Source organism: Carex rostrata, chromosome 19 (genome assembly GCF_964058835.1).
Source record: "Carex rostrata chromosome 19, lpCarRost1.2, whole genome shotgun sequence".
NCBI lineage: Eukaryota > Viridiplantae > Streptophyta > Magnoliopsida > Poales > Cyperaceae > Carex > Carex rostrata.
This window is the reverse complement of record NC_135936.1, coordinates 260,803-272,837: the sequence shown is the minus strand read 5'-3', so window position 1 is coordinate 272,837 and position 12,035 is coordinate 260,803. Positions and strand designations below refer to the sequence as shown.

At 38.0% G+C, this 12,035-nt stretch overlaps 1 protein-coding gene across 1 annotated transcript; it reads left to right on the top strand.

Moving 5' to 3' along the window:
• The first annotated feature begins 10,177 nt into the window (after positions 1 to 10,177).
• Positions 10,178 to 11,395, top strand: SHN1 (Integrase-type DNA-binding superfamily protein). The gene is made up of 2 exons (XM_078320872.1): positions 10,178 to 10,456; positions 10,578 to 11,395. Exons 1-2 carry the CDS (start codon positions 10,377 to 10,379, stop codon positions 11,092 to 11,094), a joined length of 597 nt encoding a protein of 198 aa, XP_078176998.1. The 5' UTR covers positions 10,178 to 10,376; the 3' UTR covers positions 11,095 to 11,395.
• The last annotated feature ends 640 nt before the right edge of the window (positions 11,396 to 12,035 follow it).

Genomic DNA, 12,035 nt, shown 5'->3' with positions numbered 1-12,035 from the left:
CAAACGGGAAAGTCAAACAATTCTCATCTCCAAAGGTAGAAAAGGAGTATGCAAAACTGTTCAAGGAGAGAAAATGCTTCAGATGTTTTGCAAACGACCATAAACGGGCACAATGTAGGGAGCCTCTTAAATGCCTCAAGTGCTTTAAATGTGGGCATGTGGCTGGTAGGTGCACTACATCTATAAAACCTGGGGTTGTGAACCCTAAACAGAAACCACCAGCAACAAAGCAAACTCATCCAAGTAGAACTTACGCTCACGTAACCAGAGGCAGTTCAGCTATGGGTGATTTGTACCTTGATGAAAGGCCAGATGAAGAAGATGTCTTCATGCCGGCTTACTCAAATGTGAACCCAGTTAATGCTTACTTAGAAAGGGCAGCGTATATTAACATTATACAAGGTAATGCGACGGCAGGCATGGAGGAGGGTATCAAAATAACAATGGCTGGGCGTCATGGAGGTCCAACCTCGCGCTACAGGGTCCTGTGTGAGGATATGAGGCCTGTATTGCTAGTGTGCGATGATGTATAGCTGAGAAATGCGGTTGTGCAAGAGGGGCCGTATGACTTGCTAGGAGTGCGATTCAACCTGGCTGCTTGGGAGGCGACCACTGGTATGGCCTTCCAACCTCCAGGCCATCAGACATGGATCAAGTTACATAACTTGCCGTTTCAGTTTTGGAACCCGGCAGCCCTCAATAATGTAATAGCGAGACTGGGGACCATTAAGGATACCATGCCTTACGGCCTGCAAGCAAATCAGTTTGATGATATCTCATTGCTCATAGCTTCTAACCACCCACGTACAATACCTAAAAACCTCAGGATTAGAGAGGGGGATTACACGAGGAGGGTAAGAGTGCAAGTCGTTAGCTCACGATCAGCGGTGCCGGGATACTTTCAACCACCTCCACACCCGCCACAAAGGCGACAGTACTGGGAGCGGCAGCACCCATACCAGAATATGTCAAGGGCAACTTCGCCAACATCCGGTGATAGTAGTGAAGCATCAAACAGAGGGTCCGGACAGTACCGAAGCAGGGCAAGAGGTGTTAAGAAGGTTTGGGTTGCAAAGCCGGTTACCCAGCCGATCATAAAGAAGGTGGTGAAGCCAAGTGTTAACAAGAAGGTGTGGGTTATCAAGCCGGTAACACTGAAGCCGGTAGAGAAAGCAATGGTGCAAGTGTGGAAACAGACACAAATTGCTACACCACACAAGGCCGCAGCAGATCAAGTTAGCACAGTACAGGCTATTGTAAGACTGGAAGGAGACAATGCGTACATCTCTCTCCCCAACGGTATTCTGTGTAAGGTAACATTCACTTTACAGAGCTCGAGAATTGGGTTAAGTCATCTCAGTATTAATTGGCCTATTCTAACTCACATAGCTAAGGTACCTGTTAGTGTAAAGACAAGGTTCAAAAAACTGACTAGATGGGATGGGAAGCCGCTGGTTATTAATGAGACTAACTTGGGGAAGCAAAGTGAAATGATAGTTACCTGCCCAACTGAAAAGGTACAAACTTTAGTCAAAAGAGATGGGAGAAGTGTTTTTATTACTCTCGCAGGTCAAAGCAATGATGGTAAAATACCAGGCCCAATTCTCGGGTCTATCTTCTACATAGGCCCAGTGGGAATTAATCCCATAAACGGGTCGGGCTACTATGATAAAGAGATTGAAATATTGTTAAGACATGGCAAAGAAATTACTGTAGGCCCAAATGAAGTTGATTTCAATAGCCCGCCACCGGGTTTTGAATTCCCTTCACGGGTTGAGGAAGAGGGCCCAATTGAAGTGGAAACCGAACTGGGTCTGGTCACTCCTTCACGGGTCCATAGCTCGCCGCCGGGTTTTGGATTCATTTCACGGGTTGAGGAAGAAGGCCCAATTGAAGGGGAAACCGAACTGGGCTTGGTAACTCCTTCACAAGTCAGGAGAAGCCCTAGATTGAAGGAAAAGAGTGAGGGGCCTTACAAATCAATGTTAGAAAGAGCAAAAGCCGTGCAAGGGTATGAAAAGGAGATGCCCCAGCCACGCACACCTAAAATCATAGTCAAATCGCAAAAACCAAGGCCAGAGTATTTAAACTCCATGGCTCAGCTCTCCAAAACTCAGGCTGAAGCGGTGGTGATGACTGCAGGAATAGATTGTGATGAAAAACTACAAGCAAAGATTGAAGCAGTGCTGTGCAATAACAGTGGGGGTCGGGTTTCCCAAGACTCGGATCTCTGAGTGGATCGGGTCTAGCTGAAGTTAGTAGTTTACTAAGTTTTTATGATTAGCTGTTATTTGCTTTTGTTTAGATGCATGGGCTCGCCCCGGCTGTTGTGTGTTTTATCTGCTCTTTTGGTTTTAATTAGTCAAAAGTTTATTGCAAGAAAGGTCTCCTGTAGGGAGCAAAATTGTAAAAGAAGAGATGTTTGGTTTTACACCGGTGTTGTACCATCTCTTCCATCCAAATATATATTTGTTTTCTGCTATAAGTTGTGTTGTCTCAAATGTTTTAATGAATTATCAAGCACACATTAAATTCATTACTTGGAATGTGCGTGGATTAAATGAAAGGCCAAAAAGATTAGCCGTGAGACAAACAATATTGATAGAGAAGCCAAATGTTATTTGTTTACAAGAAACAAAGATGGCTCACATGAATGATTTGTGCATAAGAGAAACTTGTGGGAATAGACTGGATCAGAGAAGAATATTGGATGCGCAAGGGACTAGAGGGGGGATAGTCCTTGCTTGGACATCACAGTTATTTGAAGAGATACAACATAATATCGGCACCTTCTCGGTATCAGTGTTGCTAAAAAACAGAGCCGATAACCAGAAATTTTGGGTAACCGGAGTATACGGTCCTTCTACCTCAAACCCACGCCAAGCATTTCTCATGGAATTGGAAAACCTAAAACCAGTAGACCACACACCTTGGTTAGTGTGTGGAGATTTTAACATCACTGTAAACCCGGAAGATAGAAATACCACATCTTCAGATTGGAGAACACCACTTCAATTCTCACGTTTGATCTCAACTCTTGGCCTATTAAATCTTACTTTGCATGGAAGGCACTTTACTTGGTCAAATGCACGAGAAAATCCGACAATGGCAAGGTTGGATCGGTTTTTAATTTCTACCGAATGGAATCTCAAATTCCCGAGCTCCACACAGAAGGCTTTGCCTAATACGTCGTCGGATCATTGTCCCATAATGCTTATAGCCAAGGCCGGGTTTAGAAAGACGAAGTTCTTCCGATTTGAAAACCTATGGCTTAGATTCCCACAGCTTGAGGAAGTGGTTTTGCAATCCTGGAATTCGCAGATAGTAGCTCAAACACCAATGCAATTACACTTGAAGTTACACAAATTACAAGTAGAGATTAAACAGTGGGCAGCACAGAAAGTGGGAGTGATTAAAAACCAAGTAGAGGTATGTAGAGAATTCTTAGGATGGATTGACAAGGTGAAAGAGCATAGGCTTGTGTCCGATTTGGAAAAATTCATAGCAGCTCTAATGAAAAAGAGGTATACAGAGCTGTCAGTCATTGAAGAAGATATGTGGAAACAAAGATCAAAGTTGAATTGGGAATTGCATGGAGATAAAAGCACAAGGTTTTTCCATGCAAGGGCATCTAGCAACAAAAATTATAATGGCATACCACAGATTGAATTTCAAGGGGTCATGCATTCAGATCAGAGGGCCAAGAATGAAGCTTTCTTTCAACACTTTCTAGCCTTGATGGGTGCGCAACCCAATCAGATGCCTCAAATATTTTGGGGAAATCTGTATGAACCAAGCCCAGACCTTGCTCATCTTGGAAGACAGATAGAGATTGAAGAGATAAGAGAGGTTATAAATAGATGGCCAAACAACAAGAGTCCCGGTCCAGACAGGTTTACTGGAGAGTTTTACAAGAAATTTTTACACATTCTTACACCAGATATACAATTTGTGTTGGACACGGTAATGAGACAGCATATACCTTTACATCCGCTTAATACCTCATACATTGCTTTAATTCCAAAAAAAGACAACGCGAGTACCCCGGCGGACTACAGGCCGATAAGCTTATTACATAGCATTCAAAGAATTTTTTCTAAGATTCTCGCAAACAGAGTTCAAGGTAATATTGCGGACTTGGTAGATTGTGCTCAAACTGGTTTTATCAAAGATAGGAATATCACAGAAGGATTTATATATGCCCAACAGCTTTTGAAGCATGTCACCGTGCAAAAAATTCCACTTGCAATTTTTAAAGCGGATATCCATAAGGCGTTTGATACGCTAGGTTGGGAATTTCTCTTGAAGGTTTTGAAAGAACTAGGGTTTCCAGAAAATTATGTGGCATGGGTGCAACATTCGGTTTTAATCGGGTCATCTCAGGTTATTATAAATGGCTTGCTAGGAAAAAAGATCAAATTGAGGCGTGGGGTGAGACAAGGAGATCCGTTGTCGCCATTTATGTTCATAGTGGCGATGAATTTTATAGCAAGGTGGTTCAACAAACTTGTAATAACAGGGGCAATTCGGCTCCCTTTTCCTGACATGAAACCGGTACTGCTATATGCGGATGATGCATTATTTATAGTAAAACCAGAAGAACAGCAGGTGCAGGTGCTAAAAATTGGGCTCATTGTATTCGAGACAATCTCAGGATTAGCGGTAAATATGCGTAAGTTCGAACTACTTTTGACGCAAGAAGATGAAAACTTGGCAATTCGACTCAAAGGGATTCTAGGATGTGAATTAGGGACCTTCCCAATCACATATCTAGGATTGCCGTTGTCAAACAGAAAACTGAAAAAAACAGCATATATCCCGTTAATTCAAAGATTCAACAAAAGACTGGCGGGATGGGCAGCCAAGCATTTGTCTATAGCGGGAAGGTTGGTGTTGTTGAATGCAGTGTTGTCAGCTTTACCCGTTTATTTTATGTCTTGCTTTTCACTGCCTATATGGGTAATAAATGAGATTGACAGAATTCGAAGAAGATTTCTATGGCATGGTGTGACGCCGAAAGTTAGAAAGATGAATTTGGTGAATTGGCCAACGGTCTGTTATCCCAAGAAGCTGGGGGGATTAGGGGTGAAAAATCTGAAAAAATTCAATGACGCTTTGTTGATGAAATTTTATTGGCAATGGATGAGGCCTCAAAGGAACTTGTGGAAACCGCTCTTGGAACAAATGGGTATTACAAAGGACTTTGTACCGGCAGTAGAACTATTTCATAAGATGGCAAAGTCGGTACACCCATTCTGGAGTATCTCAATAATCAGAAATCCGGGCAATGGTACAACAATTAGCTTCTGGGGGCATGATTGGGGGCTCGGTATATTGAAATGGCGGTTGGAGATACTATATACACATGCAGAAAATCAGGCAGCCAATCTGAAGGAAGCCTTGCAGGATATGAGATTAAACCGATTAGTAAGGCCTCAATTATCTGACACAGCTCAAGAACAGCTACAGTGGCTGCAAGATGAGCAGCAGGCTGTGCAATTGAATGAAAATGAACAAGATGGCATTAGTTGGAAATGGGGATCAGCAGAATTCTCAGTAAAAACAGCATATTTTGCAATGATGGATGAGCCCAGAATTGCCAACACATATAATAGAATCTGGTCCATCAATGGCCCTCCAAGATTCAAGGTTTTTGGATGGTTGGTATCACGTAACAGGATGCTAACACTAGATAACCTGACTCGGAGGGGTTGGCAATTAGCTAATAGGTGTGCCTTGTGCAAAGTAGATTCTGAAACGATAATGCACATGCTCAATGAATGCTCATTCACTCGGGCACTGTACCAAAGGGTAAAGGCAGTATTTAACACAAGGCAGCCATCGGTTAAGGCACTGATCAGCACGAGATATTCAGACAAGGAGAGGTCTATATTCCTTATAGCGCAGTTCATAATTTGGAGGGAGCGGTGTGCCAGAATTTTCAGAGAATCAGCTGCAACAGTAGAGGAGCTAATGGAACAAGTAATGGTGCAGTATCAATACTCACAGATTAGAAGCAACTCATAGATACGCTGTTACAAGGCATGAAGGGGATGCAGCAGTTTTTCTCTATTTTACATCTTCAGCTTTTTACCATTTTACCCTTCTGTTTCTATTCAGCTGCTTTCATTTTTTTTTTTTTTTCTGTCGCTTTTCCTGTTTCTTTTCTTTTCTAGATTTTCTTCCTTCTTGACTCATCATCATGAGTTACACTGTATTTTCTTTACTTTGTTACAAAACCCTTGTAACATTTTATTATCAATGAAATGAGAGCTTGACTCTTATTTTTCCTCAAAAAAAAAAAAAAAAAAATTGTACAGTCAATGTTCAAATGAAAATTGATTATGAAGAAGTTAAGTTGTAATTTTATTTTATTTTATTGTTAATCGAACGGCTATCATATAATAAGGACAAATCCGGTGTCATTGCAATTGCAATAATCCAGGGGCGGGGCCCATCTTTGACATTTGGAAGAAGCACCTAAAATTTTGCTAACTTGGGTACATAATGGTTTTTTTTTATTTGTTTTGGTTTGGGATCGGTAAATGATGCAAGATAGATGCAAAATCTTAATACGTCATGCTTGTTTTACTGTACAGTTGGCCGGTACGATGAGAATGAGATAGATGTGGCCTTTGTATATGGCTAAGATCAAATCTAGATTTTCCTGTTGCGGCGACCTTTTATTTGATTTTTTTTTTTTTAAATATAAAGGTTGCTGTATACTTTGCCACCCACAATCTTTACAAAATCCTGCATATGTACTTGGTAAAGAGGTTCAAATTATGGGAATTTGTTACACGAGAAGGGTTACATTTCATTTTTTTGTGTTTTTATTATGCTTTTATTTTATTTTTTTTATAACATTTTTTTTAATTTATATATTAAAAAATTTATAGTTGTAATCTATATTATTTTATCTATGTGAATATAAAAATATTATCAACTTTTATTTTATTTTATTTTATATTAATTAGTAAGTTAAAAAAAATCAACGTTAAGAAATTATTTATATTCATTGTATTTTTGCAAGCTCTTGATACTAATCAACATTTAAAAAATATTTATCTTATTTATTCGTTAAGACCTTTAAGTTTTATAATAATTTCTTATTTACTCATCACTTAATTAATTCTAAATTATCTCTAGTTAAATTATAAAAATATTAATTAAACTTGATTAAAAAAAACAAAATTGTCTTTTTTTTTTTCTTTTACAAAGCTCATCATTTCCCCTTCTTTCTCTCTCCCCAAAGAGATCGCTTAGAAGCTTTTATCATCTAATGGTGAAACTGAACCTTTGGGAGTTTGTTGGGAATTAGAGTGTGTAATGGAGAAACTGAGCCTGTTGTAGTTTGACTGTGCAAAGGAGAATTTGAGCCTTTGGTTCTTTGACCAAGTAAAGGAGAAACAGAGCATTGAGAGGTTTGCAAAGGAGAAATCGAGCCTACATGTTTTAATAAGAAACTGAGGCTGTAAGAGTTCTATTGTAAAAGGGTGAAACCAATCGTGTAAAGGAGACCAAATTTGAAAGTTGCACAATCGTGTAAAGGAGAACAGGACATGTAGGTGTTCTCCAGGGGTGAATACAGATAATTTTGGATACATATATGGATGGGATATTAAACGCTACAGATACGGATCGGATATCGGACGGATACAAATATAAGATCTAATCTTTTCATAATAAATTTATTGATTACAAAACATATATATTATCAAAATATTAGTCACTAACTATGTCATAATATCATATTATTCATCAAAATATATATAGAGAGAGAGAGAGAGATAGGCTAATGTGCTTTCGGTAGCATATGGGTCGAAATACACACGGTTCAAATTTGAAATTTCAAAATTCAAAAAGTCGATCTGAACCGTTCATCTTGTTCTCCATATTAATATGTGCTTGGAGACCAAATTTTACATTTTTCTGAATTTTTTTACTATTTATTAAGCCACTTGGAAAATTGTTGATCCAACGGTGGCTTAACAAAACAGTAAAACCGTTGGATTAGCGATTTTCAAAGTGGCTTAATAAATAGTAAAAAAATTCAGAAAAATGTAAAATTTGGTCTCCAAGCACATATTAATATGGAGAACAAGATGAACGGTTCAGATCGACTTTTTGAATTTTGAAATTTTAAATTTGGACCGTGTGTATTTCAGCTCATATGCTACCGAAAACACATTAGCATATATCTCTCTCTCTCTATATATATATATAGAGGTAGTCTACGGTGAGTTGCGAAGTAAAACGCGTTTCTACTTCACGCTGTATTTTTATTTTGAAAGTCCAAATTACCGATCCGAACCGTTAGATATTTAATCCATATTGAAATGTGCTTGGAGACCAAATTTTACATTTTTTGGAATTTTTTTACTATTTATTAAGCATTTTTTAAAATTGCTGTTTTGCTGTGAACAGTAAAATTTTCTAGACCATCAGATCAGCGACTTTCAAAATTGCTTAATAAATAGTAAAAAAATTCCAAAAAATGTAAAATTTGGTCTCCAAGCACATTTCAATATGAAGAACAAGATGAACGGTTCGGATCGACATTTTGAACTTTAAAATCGCAAAATATGAGCGTGAAGTAAAATAGTCGCTTTACTTCGCAACTCACCGTAGCCTAGCTCTATATATATATGTATATGTTGCATATGTATATGCAGTTTAATAGATTATTAGTATGAATATGTAATTTAATAAATCAATTTAAGAACATAGATTACATTTGTTGTGGTTTAGAGATGTAAACGGTCGGATACAGATAGTTAAAAATCTAAGTGTATTCTTATCTGCTATAATTTTTTGAATACGGATACGTATATAGATAGTCTCGAATACAGATACTAATCAAATAATTTAAGTAATTTTTCAAATTTGGATTCGGACGAAATCAGATAATATCCGATCCGTTAACACCCCTAGTTCTCTTTCCTCCCATTGGAATTAAAGAAGCTTGCTATGTGCAAAGCCTCAATAAGGAAAATTCTAAACACAACGAACCAAAAACAAACAAAATCCTATTTGAAAAATTAAGTGCTACATGAAAGTTCTTGACCTTTCAACTAAATAGGGGAAAAACTACTCTCAAATAATTAGTCAGCAGAAAAATACGAACAATAGGTCCGGATACCAACAAAAGCAGTACAACAAAGGGGAAATTTTTAAAAGGATAATTTTGTCTTTTAACTTTTTAATCAAGATTTTTTATAATTTAACTAGAGATAATTTAGAATTAGTTAAGTGATGAGTAAATAAGAAATTATTGTAAGAGCTAAAGGATAAATAAGATAAATTTAAGACTTGAGAGGTAAATAAGAAATTATATGTAGAAAATTATCCCTTAAAATAGCTACAATTTTATAAATAAATAAATAAAAAAAAAGATTTTGGAAAACTTGTTACTTGGATACAAACAAAAATTGCAAATACTTGTCAAGTGCTCTATCTACATATTATAAGTTGATTTTCACATACAATACAGGTCACAGGAGAGTAGTCTGCCCAGGGGCCAGGGAAGGCTTCATAATTCTCTCTGTATCTCTCTTCCTAATGAATAATTTATAATTGATTGAATTATCTATTTACCTCTGTTTTTTTTCTAAATTTTGATTTTGAAGTGGTTGGATAGAAAGGGGTTAAAGGAAACCACCATAAATCACATTGTTGAATCCCCATTCACACGTCCAACCCCATCATAAATACACCTACACTTTACCATGTGCATGCTTTTTTTTCCAGTGCAGTGCCTTCATCCAAGCAACTTTTGTGACCATTGCCAAGTGCCAACTATCTCCACGATTGCCCCCTATTAAATATCCAGCCTTTGGGCGTAGGTGAGAGCGATTAAATTCCCATTGTACCTTGCCATTGCTATATCTAATTATTTACACCTCTCATATTATTTTTTTATCATCCTCATCCTTTTTTATGTTACTCCTGTCCTGATTGGCTACATTTCACCGACACCTCCACCACTAAATCCTTTCCCACAGAATTCTTACTCTCTTTTTTTTTTTTTTTTTTTAACCATTTTACACAGACAAATTGTTTTTAACATCTGACCCAGGTTACCAGAATCGATCTACCTATAGAAAGGGTGGCGTCCCACAGGGACTGCTGTGTCTGAACTCTCTGTACTTAAGAGGAGGCAATTAGTTCTACTTTTAATTCACTGAAACCAAAGACAGACAGAGAGAGAGAAAGCATCCATCATACTTACTCCTCTCCTCTCTCATTCTCTTCTCCTCTCTCATTCTTGTCCTGTTCTCTTCTCTGATCCCTTTGTCCTCCTGTAAGGGAGGGGAGTGAATTTGTCAGACACAAATTTATTGCACTGGTCGAACAAAAAGCGCCAGATATTTAACATGGTACAGAATAAGAAATTCAGAGGAGTCAGGCAGCGCCACTGGGGCTCCTGGGTTTCTGAGATCAGGCACCCTTTACTGTAAGCGTTCATTCCTCCAATTAATAATTCATCTCCTTTCAGAGTTCAATTTTACAGAAGAAAATTACTTTCTGGCAGAATGTAGCTTAGTAGTTTAATTGATTTGTTAATTAATTACCAGAAAAAGAAGGGTCTGGCTAGGCACATTCGAGACAGCTGAGGAGGCGGCGCGTGCGTATGACGAGGCCGCAGTGCTGATGAGTGGCCGTAACGCTAAAACCAACTTCCCCATTTCAAAGACGCCGAAAGAAAGAACAACTAGTAGTTCATCTACCAGTACTGCAACCACTTCCAATCTATCTGAAATCCTTAGTGCCAAATTGCGCAAGTGTTGCAAGACCCCATCACCATCTCTCACCTGCCTTCGTCTCGACCCTGAGAAATCCCACATTGGTGTCTGGCAGAAGCGTGCCGGGACACGTGCTGATTCCAATTGGGTCATGACAGTTCAACTCAACAACTCTGTCGCTCAGCCTGACCAGATCCAGCCTGCTGTCTCTGCTGGTTTTACCGAGTCGGGCGGTACTGAGGACGAAGAGGAGAGAATTGCTCTACAGATGATAGAGGAGCTGTTGAGTGAGAGCAGTGGGAGTGAGCCTGTGCCTGTGCCTGTCTCTCATCTCATGCAAACAAAATGAAGTCTCCATCACCACACAAGGATTTGGTAGGGCGTTGGTTGTTGTGCTAGCTTCCCTCTACTTGAATATTATAGTTATCACTATCTTTCTTAATCGTAATTAATTGTTGTTGTGAAGATATATAAGGGATAAGTTTGTGGTGTATAGAATAATATATTTAATTTGTGTTTAGCTATTCTGTTTATGTTTTTATATATTTGGATATTGTCAAGAGTACAGGGAGGTGGTTTACCATATTTATAATATAAAAAGCATTATGTCAGGTCATTCTGTGTGATAAAAAGGTTATATATACAAGGTTCACGTATCGTTTATAAACTGTCGTTGTTATAGCTCTTGAATATATATAGCATTTTTGTTTTTGTCAATATTAATGAGTCGATTAATATGGTGATGGTGGTCTTTGTGCTTTTTAAATTTGGTTATTGTGATGTATAGAATTATATGCTCTGCGCTTATTTACTCTGTTTATGTGGCTATTTCGATATTGTTGCAAGTATAGGAAATATTTAGAAACAATTTATTGTTAAGGAATTTATGAAAGCATAATGTGTAGTCACTATAAGTACGTCAAATACAACGTTATATTGTTTTAAGCTGTCTCCCTCCTAATAATTGAAAATAACCTTTTTATAAATATTAATGAGTTAATTAATATGGTGATGGTGATTTGTGCGCTTTAAATTAGCCAGGCTCTTGAGTAGATTTTCTGAGTGCTGTCTTTTTCTTTTCATAGCATGCAGATCTTGCATACATGTGCGATGTGCCCGTACAACAGTACATGTTACCAGTATTATGCAATTTAATTTTTTTATATTTTTTTATTTTAGGGTTATATATAGAAACATTACCCATGTTTATCTGTGAGCAACATTATATTTATATATACGTAGCTGAGTAATTTGAGACCGAGACCTATTTTTCTCCTACAAGATAGAGTT

Coding starts and splice junctions, on each gene's coding strand:
- SHN1 (XM_078320872.1), top strand. CDS start 10,377: ATGGTACAGAATAAGAAATTCAGAGGAGTCAGGCAGCGCCACTGGGGC. Junction 10,457..10,577: donor GAGATCAGGCACCCTTTACT/GTAAGCGTTCAT, acceptor ATTAATTACCAG/AAAAAGAAGGGTCTGGCTAG.